Source organism: Pteronotus mesoamericanus, unplaced genomic scaffold, assembly GCF_021234165.1.
Source record: "Pteronotus mesoamericanus isolate MK-2021 breed Mesoamerican mustached bat unplaced genomic scaffold, CSHL_Meso_final contig_20, whole genome shotgun sequence".
In the NCBI taxonomy this organism is placed as follows: domain Eukaryota; kingdom Metazoa; phylum Chordata; class Mammalia; order Chiroptera; family Mormoopidae; genus Pteronotus; species Pteronotus mesoamericanus.
In genome coordinates, this window is record NW_026555085.1 from 91,200,069 (window position 1) to 91,220,092 (window position 20,024).

General features: G+C 36.0%; 1 protein-coding gene across 1 annotated transcript in view; it reads right to left on the reverse strand.

The window, feature by feature from the left end:
* SHPRH (SNF2 histone linker PHD RING helicase) overlaps nucleotides 1-20,024 on the reverse strand; it is a 72,168-nt gene that overhangs the window by 39,149 nt on the left and 12,995 nt on the right. The window contains exons 5-15 of the mRNA XM_054570077.1: nucleotides 18,565-18,643; nucleotides 17,750-17,900; nucleotides 16,308-16,416; nucleotides 15,443-15,699; nucleotides 13,376-14,035; nucleotides 11,812-12,063; nucleotides 10,930-11,008; nucleotides 6,357-6,520; nucleotides 5,986-6,242; nucleotides 5,334-5,455; nucleotides 606-694 (exon numbers count right to left, since the gene is read on the reverse strand). Coding sequence (XP_054426052.1) covers nucleotides 606-694; nucleotides 5,334-5,455; nucleotides 5,986-6,242; nucleotides 6,357-6,520; nucleotides 10,930-11,008; nucleotides 11,812-12,063; nucleotides 13,376-14,035; nucleotides 15,443-15,699; nucleotides 16,308-16,416; nucleotides 17,750-17,900; nucleotides 18,565-18,643 — 2,219 coding nt within the window. The remainder of the gene's footprint in view (nucleotides 1-605; nucleotides 695-5,333; nucleotides 5,456-5,985; nucleotides 6,243-6,356; nucleotides 6,521-10,929; nucleotides 11,009-11,811; nucleotides 12,064-13,375; nucleotides 14,036-15,442; nucleotides 15,700-16,307; nucleotides 16,417-17,749; nucleotides 17,901-18,564; nucleotides 18,644-20,024) is intronic.

Sequence of the window (20,024 nt, forward strand, 5' to 3'; positions counted from 1 at the left end):
TCATTCCTTAAAGTATGAATAACTCAAGCTGTTTTTCTAATGTAGGGTGGATATGCCTAGTCAGCCTTGTGCCTATGCTAGCGTGAGCATATGGAATAATAGTGATTCTCAAACTTTCATGTACAGTCAGCCCTCCGTATCTGTAGGTTTTGAATTTGCAGATTCAACAATGGACCAAAAATATTTAAAAAAAAAATTCCAGTGAATTCCAAAAGGCAAAACTTGAATTTGCCACACACTGAGCACTATGTTGAATACACACAAATGAAGTGATGTGCAGGCATACCCTGCTGTAGCCTATATGCAAACACGGGTTATATGCAAAACAATGCCATTTTATATGACAGACTCAAACATCTACAGATTTTGATGTCTTGCGGCAGGGGGAGAGGCCGTCCTGGAATGAGTTCCCTGAGGACACTGTGGGAAGGCTGTGTATGCAAATGATCTGGGTGCTTATTAAAAAGGACTGAATCCCAAATTTCATCCCCAGAGATTATGACTTAGTCCATTTGTTACCCTTCATCTTCTTAAATATTTAGAAAAATAATTTTGTAAAAAGAACACACAAAATATGTACTTGAAACTGTTTGGTCTGTACTCACTTGGAGTGAATCGGTTTTGAGTTTCCCTTTGTGCTCCTCTGATGAACGCAGCACTTCCCTGTACAGTTCCGCTGCCAGCGCATACTCGCCTGAGGAATTAAAACACAGTTAAAGCACAAAAAGTCAGGTATTGAGATCCCAATGTAATCTAGTCATCTGTATTTTAAATATCTGTAAAAATACACCTTAGAGATTATAGCTCATTATGTTTTAAAGAAGAAATTGGACTTGACATTAATATGATTGACCCAGTAAAAAAATTCCTTTTTGTTAATTACGCAGAACAGAACAATGATCAGATACATTTACAATGCTTTCAAGTTATACTGAAAAGCAAACGCTGAATTAGCTTCTAATTTAGACAAATGATTTTCGTCTCACTGAGGTCAGAGTACCAATTAATAATTATGATGTTTGAAATTAGGACAAGTGATATAGGTATTCATATTTTAAACAAATATTCAAAATACTATGGCCAACCAACACATAATTCTCAGTCTTCTTGACAGGTGGTGTTCTTCTTGGTAACCAAAATAATTTGCAATTAAAAACTACATTTCAGTAGTGGTTCAGGGGATTGAGCGCCAGCCTGTGAACCAAAGGGTTGCTGATTCAATTCCTAGTCAGGGCACATGCCTGGGTTGCAGGCGAGGCCCCCAGCAGGGGGTCCACACATTGATGTTTTTCTCCCTCTTTCTCCTTCCTTTCCCCCTCTCTAAAATATAAATAAAATCTTAAAAAAAAAATAAAAACTACATTTCAAAAACTTAAAGAGATTCTTTTTTCCATTTCTGGCCACACAAATCATAATTACCCTGAGATTTATGCTGCTTTATATTGTTCATAATTAGCACTTCATTCAAATAAAATAATTGAAAAAGTATTAATTAAAAGTACAGGATGGTAAACTATGGCCCATGGGTCATATCTGACCCTCTGTATTTTTGTAGGGACTTGAGCTAAGAATGGTTTTTGTATTTTTAAATAGCTGAAAAAGAAATTCAAAGGAATAATACTTGGTGAAATGTAAAAATTATGTAAAATTAACTTTCGGGGCCCATGGATAAAGTTTTATTGGATCTCAGCCATGGCCATTTGTTTATGGCTGCTTCTGCACTGTAGCAGTAGAACTTACTAGCTGCAATAGATCTATGGCTTGCAATGTCTAAAATATTTATTATTTGGTTCTTTCAGAAAAAGTTTGATGACACCTCAATGAAAGGAAAGATGAAACATGTTTAATGGCATGAGTAATGAAATCTATCTTATTTGCTGCCTAGGGAAAAACTTTAAACTGGTAATTTATAAATACAATTAAAATAAAAATCTAAAAGTGGCAGAATCATGAATTACAAAAAAAGGCATAGAAATGTTCTAGTTTCAGTTTACTGACAAAAAAAAAAAAAAGCCTTTATTTCCTGTTCATTACATACACTTGCTTTTTGTTTTTGTAACTTCAATCTAGTTTTATTAGTATTGTAGATTAAGGACTCTGTTCAGATCCATAATGAGTTTTCTCTCTCTCTCTCTTAATACCTAGCTTTGTAAATTCTGCCCTTGGTTTTCTCTCTCTCTCTCTCGTTAATGCTGATTATATATAAGTATATATTTTTATTGTAAAATATATATAACATAAAATTTACCATTTCAACCATTTTAAAATGTGCAGTTCAGTGGCATTAAGTACAGCCACATTACTGTGCAAAACACTTGTTTTTACACCACTGTTCTATATTGAGCTCTACCAGTCACCTAATACAAACTTTTACAAAGCATTACATTTTCATACTCCTTTACAGTCAGCCAATTTTTATTCACTTTGGTAAAGAAGATTATTTTCACAATCAAATCCCGTTATAACGTAGGAGTGACACTCAACTGCCATCACACAATGAGCCCTTTTTTTTAGTTTCAAAGATTTTTGTGAAGCTTTTCAAAAGACTTATACATTCTCTTGGTATTTATACTATCATTTATAAAGAAAAATTCACTTGAAAATTCTCCCTTTATAATTACTAATACCTTTTAAAGGAGGTATAATAACTAAAATATAATGTAAGCAGTTGAATTTGAACTATTCACTATAGTACCTATTTTTTTATGTTTACTACAAAAAAGACATGCTGCCTTGGGAAGACACAAAAATATGCATATTCTGTGAGTTATACAAGTTTAAGTCAAATTTGGAAATACCCACTCCTTGCCACTTGATGGCTGTGACATTTTCAAGTAAACAAACTATACTGCATTTGATATTGCCAACCCAATTTTCTCCAAAAAAAAAATGTGCAGTAAACATACTATACAAAATTAGAATAATACCATATTTTTAATATAATCAGTGAGGACTTAGGAAAAAATGTACATTAACGCAGTACTGTGAAGTTAAGCGATGGAAACTAAAAGCAGTAAATTCATCATAATTAAGTGCATAATTACAATTAAACAATGGACATAGCCTTTACTAATGGACTTTCTGACAGGAATTTCTATTAACAGTTAGCAATAGCTTTCATTCATGGCAGACCAAGAACTACAGTGGGAATGCAGTGGGAAGTATCTGGAAACATCTGGAAAGAGCAGTGCTGTCCCTGCTGCGGGGCCGCACCACAGTACTCTGCTACACAGGGGCCAGCTACCTGCCGATCCTGCCGCAGTGCGACAGTGTTTGGGAACGACAAGGCGAAAAACCATTTTTCCCAATGCCCATATCACGTATAACCTCACAGTAAAAGAAGGAGACAATAAATCCAATAAGGAAACTAGAAAAACAGGACAAGCGAAGAAATTCATTAACTGTCTAAACTTCTGAGTAATAACAATGTAGAATAAAATCAGAAATGCAGTTTTAGAATCAAAAGGCAAAATGTGAACTTTATTTTTATTGCTGTGATTCTCTACAAGTAATAATTACTCCATTTCCTAAGTTTTGATGGTGAGCATTAACCTACTATAGGCAGCATACTATTGAGGTCTATAACTGTCTATTTGATGAAGAAGCAGACATAGTATAATAAAAACATTAAATATTTGATCTGAAATCCAAAGATTCAGGGCAAATTCTCTTCCATGTATTAGCTACAATCTCAAGAAAGCAACTAAGCCTTCTGAATTCCAGTTATCTTATACAAAATGGGGATGATAATATCTCAATCACTGGGTAATTATGAGGATAAACTGGAATATACACAGGAAAGTGTAATGAATATAAAATGCTTGTAACAATATTATCATTTCTCAGATACGATGCTGGATTTAATGACCTAGGGAGTTTAAAGAGTAAATGCGATAGTCAAGTATTCTGTTGGTCACAATGATTCTACTCCATTAATTTGGGGCCACGATCCACCAGCACTAAATACAACATATAACTTCCCAGTTTATGCCTGATTACTTCCATGTCAAGATAATTTAAAAAGTTTAGTTAAAAAACTAATTTCTACTAAATAGTCTCCTTACTTAGTTGTTCACTTTGGATGGTAGCACACAGACCGTTTCAGATGGCAGACCAGTGCCTGGGACGCACAGGGTCTCAGGCACACGCAGCAAGCGCGAGGGCAGTGACGACGGGAGTGGTGATTAAGAATCGTTAGAGCGAATCCAAGCTTGCAAACACTGCTGGCTAAGTTGCAGATTTCCAAGGGAATGTCTTAAGGGAAAATTTGCTCACAAACGTGCATGTGTTATATTTAAATAATTTATCAAGTTTATGTAATAATTTGCCCTTTTCTCTTATTATTATTAATAAAACTTGCATTGTGAGCAAGTGGTAAGAATTTGGGGGCATTTCATATTACTACAATCAACAACACTGTACTTTACCTATATGTGTGGCTCAAGTTTTCAATGGGCATCCACACTTCACATTAAGAACAATACTTCAAGGCACATGGGATTATCTATATTTTATTGCTAAGGAAACAGATTCAGAAACCTTGAATAAAATATTCAAGTTCACAGGACTGCAACTATAACAAAGGAGAAGGCTTATCTTTTAGTTCTTGTCTTAAGCTACTTCTCAGCATCTGTGAGTCTTTCTAATGCTACCCAAATATCCAGGAGTATAAGAGACACTATAGTTCTGATTCTGTTATGGTCAAGAGCTAATAACAAAAGACATGCCACTCCATTTAAAGAGACTTAGCACATTTCCTTGGATTCCAAAAAAGCACCAATTTTTTTCTGGGCAACTGATTTCTTTAAAGTCTTATTGCATAAATGAGAATAGTGGTAAATCTTCTCCATGACTGTGTACCCAAGTAGGCTAATGGATTAGTAATCTTTGTCAGAAGGTTTAAGGGACTGAACTTATCATAAAATGTCTTTCCAGCTCAAATGTCTTTCTGGCTCTAAATTATAATCATGAGCTAACTTCACAGTTTTTATAAGAAATGCAGAAATAAAGACGCATTTGTATATCCTAAATTATCAAAGTGCTTAAAATTATATATTATTCACCATTATGAAATACTTACGTGACTTTAAAGACTATATTCTACTTAGCTTTGGAGAGAATAAGAAAGCTCCTAAGAGTCACTGCGGTTTATTATAAAGACTACAAAACTGTACAGTCTCTCATTGAATTAGAAATGCAACGATAGATAGAAGTAGCTGTTGAAGACAGCACTCAATGACTCATTAAAGTTGCAAAAAGTAATACTGGAGTTTGAGTAGTCAGAAGCGTTATCATGAAGAAAAATGAGAGACAACAAAGCAATCACCTTCTACCTTTAATGATGTGGATGCCTGCTAGGCCATTGAGAGCACAAACGAGCTGCCGATGTGCTTCCTCACATTCAGTTGCACATTTCTTCTGCAGGGATGTGAGAAGCTCTTCCATGGTCATGGTGCTGAAAGAAGAGGTTGACTGTTCAGGACTAGAAAGAAAACCCTAAAGTGACAGTAGTATATCACATAAAACCATCAGACTCTTAGAGTCTTTGTGGTACCTTTCTCTTCACTTCCACTTTTATCACTATCACTTTTAACCTAACTACAGTGATCCTCTCTTACCTGTGCGGATGCATTCCAAGACCCTCAGTAGATGCCTGACACCATGGACAGTTAGTTACTCAACCTGATAAGCCAAAATATGTAAGAAGAAAAGCCTTTCATATCTGGAGTGAAACAAAAAGACCCAACACAACAAAACAATAGTCCGAATTTGAAAAGGAAGGTTCAAAACCATAAAAATAATTTTGATGATGTGATTCTCTCTCACAAATGGGACTCCACACCAGAGAAAAACCACCACACTGCTAAAAACAACTGAGAACTCAGTGACGAGGCCGTGAAACTGTGGGGCAGACAGCTAATTGCTTAGATATCGTCCATTACTACTACACTCTCAGTTGCAGCAGAAAGAAATGGATAATAAAACCTTTTTTGGAGTGGCAGGAACTCCCCGCGAACGGCCTGTGGGTGGCAGCAGGCCTGTCTGAGCCTCAGCAGTGGGTACAGGATGGAGGTGACAGTCCTTCTGTCCAGGCTGCTGAGCTTCAGAGCCCAGTCGGAGATCTTCCTGAGCTTGACGACCGCGTCCTGGCAGCACACCTCATGCTGCCGGTGGTAGAAATGCCTCTCCACCGGAGAGAAGTGGAGCCAGTGCGTTTCCTCCGTCTGAGGAGGTATTTGAATCTGCAGACGGGAAAGGAAAAAGAGGTTTCACCTGGAACCTTCACTTAACTGTCTAACCCATCTCTTCTTTTCCCTTTGAATACCATTAATCAATAAGAACTTATGAGTACTGACTTGGTCAATCACATCTTTCTTCGCAGACCTCCACAGAATCTTGGCAATGAAGCTGTAGAGGGGCTGAGGATTCTTCTTGCAGTAAGGGCGATAGAGAAGCCGAACCCACCAGTGTCGGACACAGAAAGGTTCCACACCGAGAAAGACCACTAACCCGAAAAGATCTGAAAATTAAAACAAAAACAAAAACAAAGTTCATTGAGAATAATTTCTTCTATATTTCTTCATTACTATCTTTCAATAACCACTTTCAAAGACATTACACAGCACATAGTACTATCATGCAGGTTGTGCACTCTCGAATCTGAAAAGTCAATTCCAATTCAACTTACATTTGCTAAGTATTTATTTTGCTATACATTTTGTGCTAGCAGCTAGTTTTATATATATACATTTATATATGTAATATATAAATGTATATATATGTAATATATATAAATGTGTGTGTGTGTGTGTGTATATATATATATATATATACATAGCACTAAAACTTATAACGTTTGCTAGATCAGAAAAAAAGGTAATTACAAAGGTGACATGGAAAATATTCTCTGACCTAATATTCTTCAAACTCTTTGATCTGATAATTCTGCTCCTAGGAAATAAACTTAAGACAACGTTAAAAAATACAGACGATATACCTAACACAGCAATAATTATAGCAATGATATACCAAATAAAAATACTCAAAAAAAGGAACGATTAAATAAATATGGTACCCCTCTCCCCCATAATATAGAACACCCCCCAACCCTCCATCCAGCAGGTCTTGTGTTGTTAGCTTTACAGCATGGTATTTCTTATATATTTCTTGATCAGACACTCAAGGAATATTATATTTCCCCGGTTTTGCCCACTGAACATTATAATCTAAGCAGTGTTTCAGATATTCAAGATGAATTTTCAAACAGGGAAAGCAGCTTAGGATACAATGTAAAGTAAAAAACAAAAATGAACGGAATATAGAGTTATGCATGAAGTATAAGTGCAAATATATAACATTTAAAAGACAGGAACAGTGCTTATGTCATCAAATGAAGACTTTAGCTAAGTATAATTTTTAAAATATTTTTCTATATTGTTTAAACATGTTCACAATCAGTATATATTCTCTTTTAGAAGCCATAGAAAGATGACCAACAAATATTTAGGTTGAATTACATTACTCTGGTGGTTCCTGAGACTTAGTAATATCTGAAAAAACCACTGCCTACATGCAGGTATCCACAGATCTAAATTTCCTGCTCAAATCAATCCAATTGCCTATGTGTATCTTTTCTTTGAGGTCTCAAAGATACCTCAAACCTAACCTGCCAAAATCAAATCCATCATCTTTTTGCCCAAACATGCTTCTCTTCTAGTGCTAATCACTGGCAAATATTTCCACTATGCATGGAGTTAGCAAGTCAGAAATCTTGGCATTTCCTGATCTATCATTAAGTCTGGTTAAGTTTTCCTTATCCACTTTGTTGTATTTCCTCAAGACAGCCTGGTCCAAATCCAAAATGCCAGCATTACTTGCCTAGATTACTCATTGTAGCCAATCAATTGTAGTGTTCTATCCATTGTGCCCCCAATGGAAACCATTCTCCACATTGCAACTAAGGATCCTTTGAAATTTAAGTCTAACCATGAGATGATCCCTAATCACTTTGTGTAAGTCCTTTCAATAACTCCCACTGTTCTGAAGAAAATAAGTAAGTAAAATTCTTTATCATGACCTGCAATACCCTCCATGGTCCAAGGGGTATCTATTGATTCACTTTCTCAACCCACTATACCTTCCCAGCTGTTTGTACCCTAGCCACACCATATGATCTTTGTATTTTGTTTCTTCTACATAGAGCATCATTCCCCCTCTTCTTTACCTAGCTCATGTCACTGGTTCAGATCTTAGTGCAGTTTTCACCTCCTTCTGAATCTCTTTTATGTTATGTCACAAAACCAGGAATCTTTTTTGGAAACTGTTATAGTGAGAATTATTTATTTATCTCATATATGAAAGTTATCTTGATTGCAATCTTGTATTTGTCTAGGCAGTTAATAAATATATCTTCTCCTCTAAACTGTAGGCTTAATAATGTCAGGGACCTTGTCTATTTTTTTGCACATTATTATATCTCAAAAAGAAAGAATGAAGCAATAAATGCACCCTAAAGTACTTCAGGTAAAGTCTACATTTTTAGGAAAACTAAAAATAAATGAAAAGACAGATGAAAACTGACATAGGAAGGCATGGAAGCAGCTATCATTGAATATTTATTACCTGCCAGAAACGGTGCTAAATGCTTTGTAACCTGTGTTAAAATTAATCTTTAGAACGCCTTATTTTACAAATAAGAATTTGAATAATTTGGCAATTTGTTCATGGACATACAACTAATAAGTCAGGGTGTGAACCTAGGTCCATGTCTCTCCCCAAGCTGGTACTCTGCATAAGACTATACAAACAAGTTTATTACATAGACGTGGGGGGCGGTGGGCGGGTGAGCTGCAATGATCTTGCTTGTTTGACTTTCCAAGGATAGTGTGACCTTATGTCAGCTTGCCTGTGGAAACAGACAAAAGGCCTGGCAAATTATGGAATGCAAATACCTTAGCCTCATTTTCTTGCTCAGTATGTGGCCAGTCTGGAAGTCACAAGACCTCTGGGTTGTTGCTAATTAATAAACTATCAAATCTGATTTCTCTCAGTCTAACACACTGGTTCTCAACTGAAGGGGAGGTACAGGGGTGCAATTTTGCACTGCAGGGGACATTTGGCAATATCTAAAGCCATTTGTGGGTGTCACAACTGTAGGAGTTCGACCAGCATCTAGTAGGTAGAAGCTAAATATCCTAAAATGCACAGCACAGCTGCCAACAAAAAAGAACTATCTAGCTCAAAATGCCAATGGGGCCAAGGTTGAAAACTGCTGGTCTACCACAAAAAGAAAATAAATGAGACCTCCACTTCCAAATACCATATAGTAATTCACAGTAGGCTAACACTCACTCTGTCCCACAACCACAAAAAGAACAGATATACTGCAAGAATCAGAGTGTGAAAGACATCAGAGAGCTACGGAAGCAAAGAGGAAATATAAGCTAAAATCCCAGTAAGTCTGGAAAAGCTTTTTTTTTAGGTAATGTGGGCAGGAAGAAACTTTTGGAGGTGGTTATCTTGATTATGGAAATCGATTCATGTGTGTACCCATATGTTCAAAGTTTCTAAATTTTACATTTTAAATATTTACAGTTTTATGATGTCATTTATACCTTAATGAAGCTGATTTTAAAAACATTACTCAAGACCTGGCTGAATGGTGACAAGTGCCCAAAGCACCTATTAACATTTCACATATACAAATAATCTACCCAGATAACTGAGGAATTGTTGCTCACATTCTTTTGAAAAATTAAAATTAAAAAAAAGTAACTCTGACAGTCATTTCCTTTTTTTCTGTACCATCGAAGCTAACTTTTGAGTTCAATGAGATCTTAGTAACATCTAAACATTTACAATTTGAGTGGTTTCCAAATATAACAGCAGACCACTAAATCTGGCCTTTTAATTACCCTGATATTATAATATAAATATGTATTTTAATGTAAGTTACTAAAATTATACAGATATTTAAGTATGTATTTATAAAATCTTCCAAGGTAACCTTTTTCTTTCTAAAAATACTTGTCAAAAAACATACTGCTTCTCAGGTCACAGTTAATGGATGTTGATATTTTTATTTTAGCAGAGGGATAAGTTATCCTGACAAACACAAGTATACGAAAACTTAAATTTTCAGGAAGATAATTTCTGAGGATGGATATTTGCCACAGGACTCCAAGAATATTTATATTTTATAATTTAGCTACATTTTAATGACAGCTTTTTCGGAAACTTCTTATATAAAACGACATTTAAACTTTTTAAATATTCACAACTTAAATAAAAGTTTTAAAAATTCAATATCTACTCTTTGGAAACAGTTAGTTATATGAATGAGATTACAGAGAAACATGAGTTATAATGTGTGTTTGAGAGGAAGGGCAACCTAGACACAATCTAAATGTCTAACAAGAGGAATGGCTGAAGGAATAATGGTATAACCATATAGTACGATATTATAAAGCTAATAATGTTTTGTAACTTTTACAATTAGTGAAATTATAGTCCCACTATTTGTGGATTCAGGCAATGAAAACAATGATCCTATTTTTACAGATGCAGCCAATTAAAATTAAGTCCCCTGCCACTCCGGCCCCGCCTCTTGTCAGATTCTTTCCGTCTTCTGTCTACTACTTGGGGACTCTGAGTTCAGCTCAGACCCACATGGACACTGATGAGGCAGGCACAGTAATGGCTCAACTTAGGGCCCTGGGACTTCTCACTATGCATCTGTCCTCATATCTACAAACAAAAATCACCCATTTCCATTTAAAAAGATAAATGCTTGAAACTACTAGGAGTCAAATATAAATACACCTATAATCACTTCAGTAAGGATTTAGCAAGGGTTAAACATAACAATATTTTTCTTCAGAAAAATTAAGCTCCTCAAGTATGCGTGACATGTGAGGAAGCCAACGTTACCCTCCAGTCCTCTCTGCACCGGAGTGCCACTGATGCACCAGCGATTGATGCCGCTCAAGCGCTGAGCCATTTCTGCAGCCTGATAAGAGAGAGGTGCGGAACAAAAAAGAAAAAAGAAGAAAAAATGCGTAAGTCAGGAAAATTTACTCATGAAAGCAGCCCACAGAAAGCTACGCTTCAGGTCAGGCACACCTGTTACGCAGCAGTTATCACCGCCCAGTGCTGACTGTCCTATGCCATGGGCTAACGTAGAGCACAGTGTTTCTCCTTAGACGCCACGTGCCCCCCAAGAAAGGGAGTGTAGTTCAAGTATATGGAGAATGAAAAGGCTCCCTGCTCCCTGAATGACTGATGTATCTCACCCCATCCTTCAGATGTGAACCACTGTAAAAACAGATGTGATTCACAAATTTAGGACAGGTTACAGACTGACCAAAGACGACAGAATAAAGACATGTATGACAAAGGCTGAATCAAAATTCTATCTTCTAAAGTAGCATTATCATTGCCATCTAGTCTCTCTGGTAAAAAATGCCAAAGTCAACTTTGGTCCAAAGCTACCAAAGACTATATGATGCTTATGAAAGGCCCCAAATATAGTTTACTTTGATCTTCATCACACACGAACTGCCATCTTATTCCAATATACATTGGCATTGCGTACAGAGCAAAGTTTCACAAAGTACCAAAATAATTCCTCAGTTATGCAGTTCACAGCATAAGAGAAAAACAAATGTAAGAGTAATTAACAGCAAACTTTCGCCAATAGCAATATTTATGGGCTAATTACACTGAAATTATTAACTTTTCTATGGACAGTTTCTCCCAGTCCCTTCCCCTGGTCCCTTCTGCAGTCTCAAAAGATTCTGCAGAGATTCTCACCTTGACAGCAGGACATTCAACCATCTGAGCTTCATCCAGACAGATCCTCCACCACTCCACAGCAACGAGGGGGCTGGGGATGGCCATGTAGCGCTTCTGGTTCCGTAAGCGACGCCCGTCCTCACTGTTGCTGTGTGGGATATCTACGTAATTCAGCTCTGAACGAAGGACATCATAGGTAATGATAACTATATCCTGTTCTGCCAAAAAGTGAGGCTGTAGAAAGCCATGTTTCTTCACTCCTTGATATACCTAGGAAATAATCAGCACAGACATAGTTAACTACGGAAAGGCTCCCAGCAATAATTGCAATAGCCATTCACGTATACTCTGACTGAGTCCTTTCTCCTTGTTTAGGAACAAACATGCTTGGAGATACATTTCATACCTGTCTAGAGAAAGACACATTTTAGTGTGGAAGACTAATAACAAAAGCAATGTAAAAAGGAATTGTAAAAGAAGTAAACGTGATAGCATCACAGTGGAAGGACCGATTCTATGGCTGAGAAGGTAAATTTGGAGAGAAGTTAAAGTTAGAGGTGGATCTTGAAGAACACTTAAGAGTTCTCAAGGAGAAGAAAAGGGGAAAAGGACATGACATATAGGTAGGTAGGCAGATGGAATCAACAGCATGTGCAAAAGCACAGCAGTATGAAAAACTAGGAGAGTAAGAGCTATTATTTACTGAACGCCTTTCATGTTGCAGATGCTGTGCTAAGCTTTAGCTATGTTCAACAACAATCCTGTTAGAGGCTGTTATTATTCCTCTCTCACACGTAAGAAACATGAAGTGCCTTGCTCAAAACTGGTAGAGCCAAGGTTCAAGCTAAAGTCTGTTTACCCCACAGAATAGAGCTCCTGAATCACAAAGATGGTGTTTTGTTTATTCCTGCACTCTCTCTCCATGCCTATGATAGTGGCTGAAATATAGAAAACCTGCAATAACATTTGAATGGAAAGAAGAAAAGAAGAACTGAGTGTAGAGCACTAATATCAGTAAACAGTAACACTGAATGACCACAGACCACGTGCCAGCACTTTAACAAATAATTTAATCTTCACAATAAGTCTGTGAGGGGACACTATTTTCAGAACTTAGCACAGTTCATGGTACAAAACAGGGGCTCAATAAACACTTGTTGAAAAAGTAAAGTCTTCTTTTACACATGAGGTAACAGGCTTCGGGGGATGATTCTGGAGCTAAGAGATGGTGGATCAGACAAGTAGCTACTATCATACAATGCTGTTATTGAATTGCATTTCTCTCTGAGTATAAATGCTCAAACAAAGACTTTCATTTACGTGATAAAGAATTTTTTTCAAAAGCTTTCACATCTTTCTGTCCGAGTACTTTAATTTCTGAACTTGGTATCTGAAAAAAATAGTTTACTGTTCTATTTCATATTCTCAATTTTCTCTTCAAATTCTGACTCAATATTAATTTTTGGGATAAACAACAAAGAGCTAAAGAGTATACAACAAAGAGACAAAGATGAGAAAAACTATCTTAAAGAAGCAAAAACTTACATTTCCCTACTCCTTTAAAGAGCCCAAACCGCCTTACCAAGACTCGAAGGGATGAGGACCGCACGTGCCTGTTGATTTCGTCCACCCACTGGTGACAGATGGAACTGGGCGAGATGATCAGAGTTGCTCTTGTTGATACTGGCTCCATTGCAACAAGGCAGTGGGGGCAGTAAAAAGGCTTAATCTTCAGATTCTTCTCTTCATAATTCACACATTCTGCATGTTGCCACAGGTGGCATTTCAGGCACTGAACACGAGGCTTACGGTCCATATGGTCAAGTTCACCACAGATACACTCGAAGCGATAATCAGATGAATTACAGAGACTCGCGACATTAGAATGTGGAACATCACCACCTGTGGGGTTTAGAGATTCAGCTTGGTCCTCTGTTGCATGTTCTTGCTGGACTTCAAGGACACATGTGCTTTTGGAGGTGGTAACGTCAGTAATTCCAGAGTCACTTGTAGCTGGATCGCGATCTTGGGAACTGAGATTGATGTCAGGCTGACTTTTGTCCTTTTTTGTGGATGAAACAGGCTTTTTCCTCATTTTACTACGGTTTCTCCTGGGCTTATCATAATAATAGTATGGATCATCATCATCCTCAGAGGTGTTTGATGGCAAGTACTCAGAATCTGTGTCCTTGCTCACTGATTTCCTGGATTCTTTCTGAATTTTCCTTGGACTCCACACTGCCTATGAAAAACATCATATAATTAATTTATTTCAACAAATTACATTTCTTGAAAGTAAATTCCCGACTTTATTATGCACTTTACATAAAAATCCTGTACTTTTTTTTTCCTGAGGGGAATCACTCCTGATCAGTGGCTTCAACATGCCCTCTGTAAGATCCCTCCCCCACAGCCTGCAGGTCTAAAAGAAAACAAGGGCTTACTGTGTAAGATGTGGAGAAAGAATTAGAACGATAGAGGGAAGTACTAATACTTTCGTATTAACCTCTTTTAATTTATAGTCTGCCTAAAACAATAAAAAACTAGCAGTTATAATACATATACAAACTAGGGCAATTATAAAAACACCAAGACTAAAATATAGCTAGTTACTGCATTTAGCAAATAAAGCCGGCCTTTCCTTCTTATTTCTATTTGTGTCACCTCCTGCAATTACTTATTGAATGCCAATCAATTCTGTGTGATGTTTGGGACACAAACATGAGAAATATTCAGCCCCTGCTCTCAAAGGGGCATGTTGGAAAGGAGAGAACAGTAAAAAGTGTAACAACTCTACAGGAATGTGTAAGAGGAGCGTATAAATGTGAGCTGTGATGAGAAGGCAGGTGCCAGCAGTAGCTCCCCAGAAAAGATGTCAGAGCCAAGGCTGAACAGAGGAGTTGGGACACTTAACATGGAATGAATAGTACCAACTGAAGGAGACTGTCTCTTTTTGGTGACAGAAGAATTAGGAAGAGCACAGAAGTTCAATGCAGTCTCCTACCCCGGTGGAGGAAAAGCTGTTGGAGACTCCAAAACACTGTTGGAGACGCCCTTACCCAGCACTGTTCGCGGTAGCCAAGCTGCTAGCTCCACACTTGGACTTGTCATTAGTCTTTCCTTGATTTATGTTTATAAATTTGTATCTATTTTCTTAAGAGCAAACTGAAATTAACTACCCCAAAGAAGCAGGTCTATAACAAAATGTAAAAATTTTGTAAGATGATGAACATGGGCAAAATGAGAATTTATGTAAAAGATTCAAAATGTATAGAAAGAGCTATGTACATATGAGGTATCGTTAACATTTTAAAAATATAAAACAAACTTTTAAACTGCTGAAAACAGCATAGAGGAGTTAAACTTCATAATATGTTTAACCAACTAATTTTATAATTCAATCAATAAATATTTGAGTACTTATTCTATGCCACATACTTTTCTCTGGGCTTAACAGTAACCAAAATAAAGTTTCTACTTTCACAGCACTTACCTTCAGGAAGCAGAAAACCGAAGCCATAGCCCTAAGTGATGTTCCTAACTGGTCTGCTTTTTATTTTCAGACTGTAAGAGCTACGGTGTCAGTGTGGGATCTGCCAACTCATTCTATAAGGCCTCATATATAGCTACTTAATGAGTGTTCTGTTACCTGCTTTTTTGTTTTATCATATATATCTTCTTCCTTGTAATTCTTCCCCAATGTAAAAGTCCCAGAAAAACCATGGCCTTTGATTTGCTTCACAAGACCTTCAAAAATCAAACATTTCAGCATCCGTTTCAGAAGACTCCTGTTACGCTGAACATCATATCTGTATATAGAGCTGACATACTTATAGATGGAAAGGATGGAAACGCCTTTTTTTCCATTCATTTCTTTCACAGCTGTCAGGATCATCACACGTGTAGCTAAATGAAAAGGATATGCTAACTCAGTCAAAATAGTTAAAATTAAAAGAAAATAGAACTCAGTTAATCTTAATGTGCACTGAGGACCAAGTTAGTAAAGGCATGTTATCTCTACACTGTCATTTTGAAGAATATGTAATAAAAATTTATCTCAACACATTAAGAAATAAATTCCTACAATGGAAACAATTTAAGAAAGAATTAGTCATGAATTTGTTAATTTTACAAAGCAACTATTATTTAAGATTATATAACAAAACCTTTCATAATTATCTATGTGTATGCTATTATTAATAAGGGAAATATTCATTTGCTAGCAGAAATTAAAGTAGCTATGCTTGAGAATAAATAAAGCCTGGTTTAAATTGTAAGCTAAAGAAATTTAAATATAATATTGAGCAAAACTACATGGACCGAGTCAGATTTTTAAAAATCTTGATTTTTGTTAAGATACTATGACTTGTAATTGCACTCATTCATGCAAAGTATAAACAACTATATAAAAGCAGTTATTCATAACAATGACAAGATATCTTATTTAAAGATTATAAGAACTACAACAGAGAACATTGTAAAAAGATACTTTCATTAAGAGACTTCATACTTACGGGGGCACTGAACTTTTTCTTTTGGTTCATTCCCCATGTTTTGAGTTTCTGTGTTTTTTACTTGTCCTCCAGAACAATGTGATGGAGTGAAATAATTCACCACTTTTCCCTAATATAAACAACAGTCAGTAGTCACACAGTGTTTTGCTTTCAGTATTCTAAGTTGCTTATTAAAATTAGGCTTCCTTAAGAAGCCAAACAATTATGAAAAGTTATTTTAAAAAAGGGCTAAATAGGCTATTCATAGATACAAAATTTATTTTTTATTTCAGGGCTTATAGCTAGCTATTGCTTTTTTAAAATGTGCATATTATCTTAAATTATCTAACTTAAGTGTGGACTTCCGCAAGTAACTTTTTTGGTTAAATATTTTTTTAGATTTTACTTATTTAGTTTTAGAGCAAGGGTAAGGAAGGGAGAAAGAGAAGGAGAGAAATGTCGATGTGTGAGAGATACATCAATTGGTTGCTCCTTGCATGCCTCTAACTGGAGACCTGGCCTGCAACTCAGGCATGTGGCCTGACAGGGAATCGAACCGGTGACCTTTTGGTTCACAGGGTGGCTCTCAATCCACTGAGCTACACCAGCCAGAGCTGCAAGTACCTTTTTAAGGCTTACTTGAATAAAGAATTAACCCACTGAATTTATGATAATGCTAAGAATAACTTAGAGTCGAAGAAAATGCCAGAAAGAAGTCAGTAATAGTTACAACTGTATATTCCAACTCACTTTTCTACAAAGAAAATAAGACATTTTCTATTACCTTCTCAAATCTGAAAGGCTAACTTTGCAAACTTGACCCTATCAAAAGATAATATAATCACTAAGGTTGTAAGCATGGTGAACCTTACAGGTAATTACAGTTATAGCCTTAATTAGTGGCCTAATTTCAGAATATTTAATTTTAGATTTCATTGTGGAAAAATATGAACTCTATTGTCTCAAAAATTCTAAAATTTACACTTTGACACATGCATATATTTTGGAACAAGGACTTAAGAGTTTGTTTCATCTGGCACTCTAATTACTAAGCCACACACCCTTTAACAAAGTTCTAATTATTATATTATTGATTTACATATCTGAGATTTGTACAACTTTTAAAAGATAGTCTAAAACTATTTAGTGGTCATATGGAGACTTGTGGTAGTGACATATTTAAGTAACAGTATTTTCCTATGGGAGTTTCTGTGGCAACTAAAAGGAAGCTTGGTTATTGACAGCACATCCCCCTTCCCAGTTGGCCAACATCACTTAAAAAAACCCTGCCATGTCACAAACATCCCATTCTCTGTACCCACCTGAAGTTAACTAGTAACTAGTATGTCATTAGTTGCAGCATAAATTTTAAGTGTTAACTGAAGTGCCCAGCAAATGTTCAACATATGATGATTTATGGGAACATATGTCCCCTTCCTTCCCAAGCCCCACAGTACTCCTACCTCAGGAACAGTCAGCGCATCTTGTTTGACATCTTGTCGAGTATGTGTCAGAATCAGAGCCAAAACCTCCACTGTCTTTCCAAGACCCATCTCATCTGCTAAGATTCCACCAAACAACTGTGGCCCAGCACTTGGGTACTCACGGATAATGCTAACAGAAAAAACAAGAAAAATACATCATAGGACTACAAGTAAAAATGATGCTGTTCTTAAAAAGAACTGGAAAAAATGCATACAGTCTAACTTTTAAAGCTACATTTTAGCATGAAACAATTCAAATCCCTATTTCATAAATATAAGAACTGTGATAATCAAAAAACTAACCAAGCTGACAACTAGGTCTGAAGAAACAAGAGTGGCGTTGGCAAATAGCCACCATTTTTCTCATCTAAAATAAAAGGTAGCATGCTTGCCTTCTTTCTATGACCTCTATGAATTTGGGAATAAACAAATAAGAAGCTCAGTAACTACTGATTCACTAATCATGTTTAGTGATTCCTAAAACTCTCTTATAATAGGCATTGAAAAATTTAATGAAAAATACAAAACTGACCCATAAGATGACATTTTTACTTAGAATTATAATCTATTTATATATCAATAACTAAACATCTTAAGTCTTTTGTATAATATTCATTTACTGAAGAATGACAGGCGCTATTCTATAGCTATTCTGTCCATAAAAATGTCTAATAAGACTTTAACTCAGTATTCCTTCTTGAGGTACTGCCAAGGCTAAAGATATATATGACCAAACTCATATAGATTTTCATAATATTTATTTTTATTATCAAACACATAAAATTTTGCCATACCAGCCTGTGTATGGATTGTAGTAGAGTTTCAGACCCTCAGATGTAATGATCTCTCGCCATAGGAAGTGCAGGGCATTTTCTAAAAAAAACAAACAAACAAGAAAACATATATATATATTTTATATATATATATATAAAACTGTAAGTTTTGTTTGTTTTCTTTTTTGCCAGATCATGATATTAAAATAAAAATAAGTTAGCAGACAGTATAGCCTGGTAAGCCACATGCACATAGGAGAAGGCTAGGTAGGGTCCCTTCTACTCTTTCTGCAGATATTATTCTTTAGCTTCCTTTGCTTTGGGCACAACTATTTTCCATATAAGCAAGTGATAAGACAGAAAAACAAAGTATAGCAAGTGACAGAGGATTAACAGTAGAAAAACAACAACAAAAAACTAGTATATATAATCAACTTCTACCCAATAAAGGGAAGTATTTTATGGTTTATAAATCCTGCAAGAAGTTGCCTAAAGTCTTTACCTCAACAAACATATGCTACTAGGATAATACATGAATCCAAATCAGATCTAGCCTTTTATATGGGCCTAAGAGTGAGAGGAAAGGCTTACTTAACTAGGAAAAAACATCTAGAACTGTAACACTGGTTTCAACCACAATTTTCCACTATCCTTTCCCTTAATATTTAAAGTTGTTTAAACCAAATGCCAAATAGGAAGTGTATCTCCACCAACCAGTAAAAAGCAAGTATTTTTTTTTGTTGCCTTCATTAGGGATTAATAGATGAAATAGGACTATAAATACATAGGGTTTATAAAATGGAACAATTAAAAGATAAAAGCTTTGATTTATAGGAACCATAGAGAACAGAAGACCTACTAAAGAGCATGTGCGATTTAATCAACAAAATCCAGTCTGTGGACAAAAAAGAATGAATTCCTTATACATGCAGCATGGGTGAATCTCAAAAACATCATACTGAAATAAGCCACCTTCCCCCCACCCCAAGGGGTCCATTCATTGTTCCAAAAGCGGGCAAAACTAATTGACGGGGACAGCGGTTGCCTCCAGAAGGGGATGAGGAATGAGAACTGACTGGGCCTTGAGGGAACTTTCTGGGGTGACGGAAATATTTCATGTCAGCACTCTATGACATAAATATAAGAAGAAACAAGTGACCAATTTTAAGTCTATTTATTTAGCCCAATAGGACCAAAATATTATTTCAATATGTAATCAATATAAAAATTATTAATGAGCTATTTCACACTTTTTTTGTACTACTTGAAATCTGGTGTCTTTTAAACTTAGAGCACATAATTTGGATAGTCATATTTCAAGTCTCCAGAGGCATGTGTGGCTAGTGGCTACTTTTGGGAAAGTTTAGTTTTATGTCTTAACTGGGTTGCTGGTTACACAGATGCATCAATTTGTCAAAATTTACCAACTATGCCTTTAAGATTTGTACACTTTTTGTATATGTTATACCTTAATAAATTAA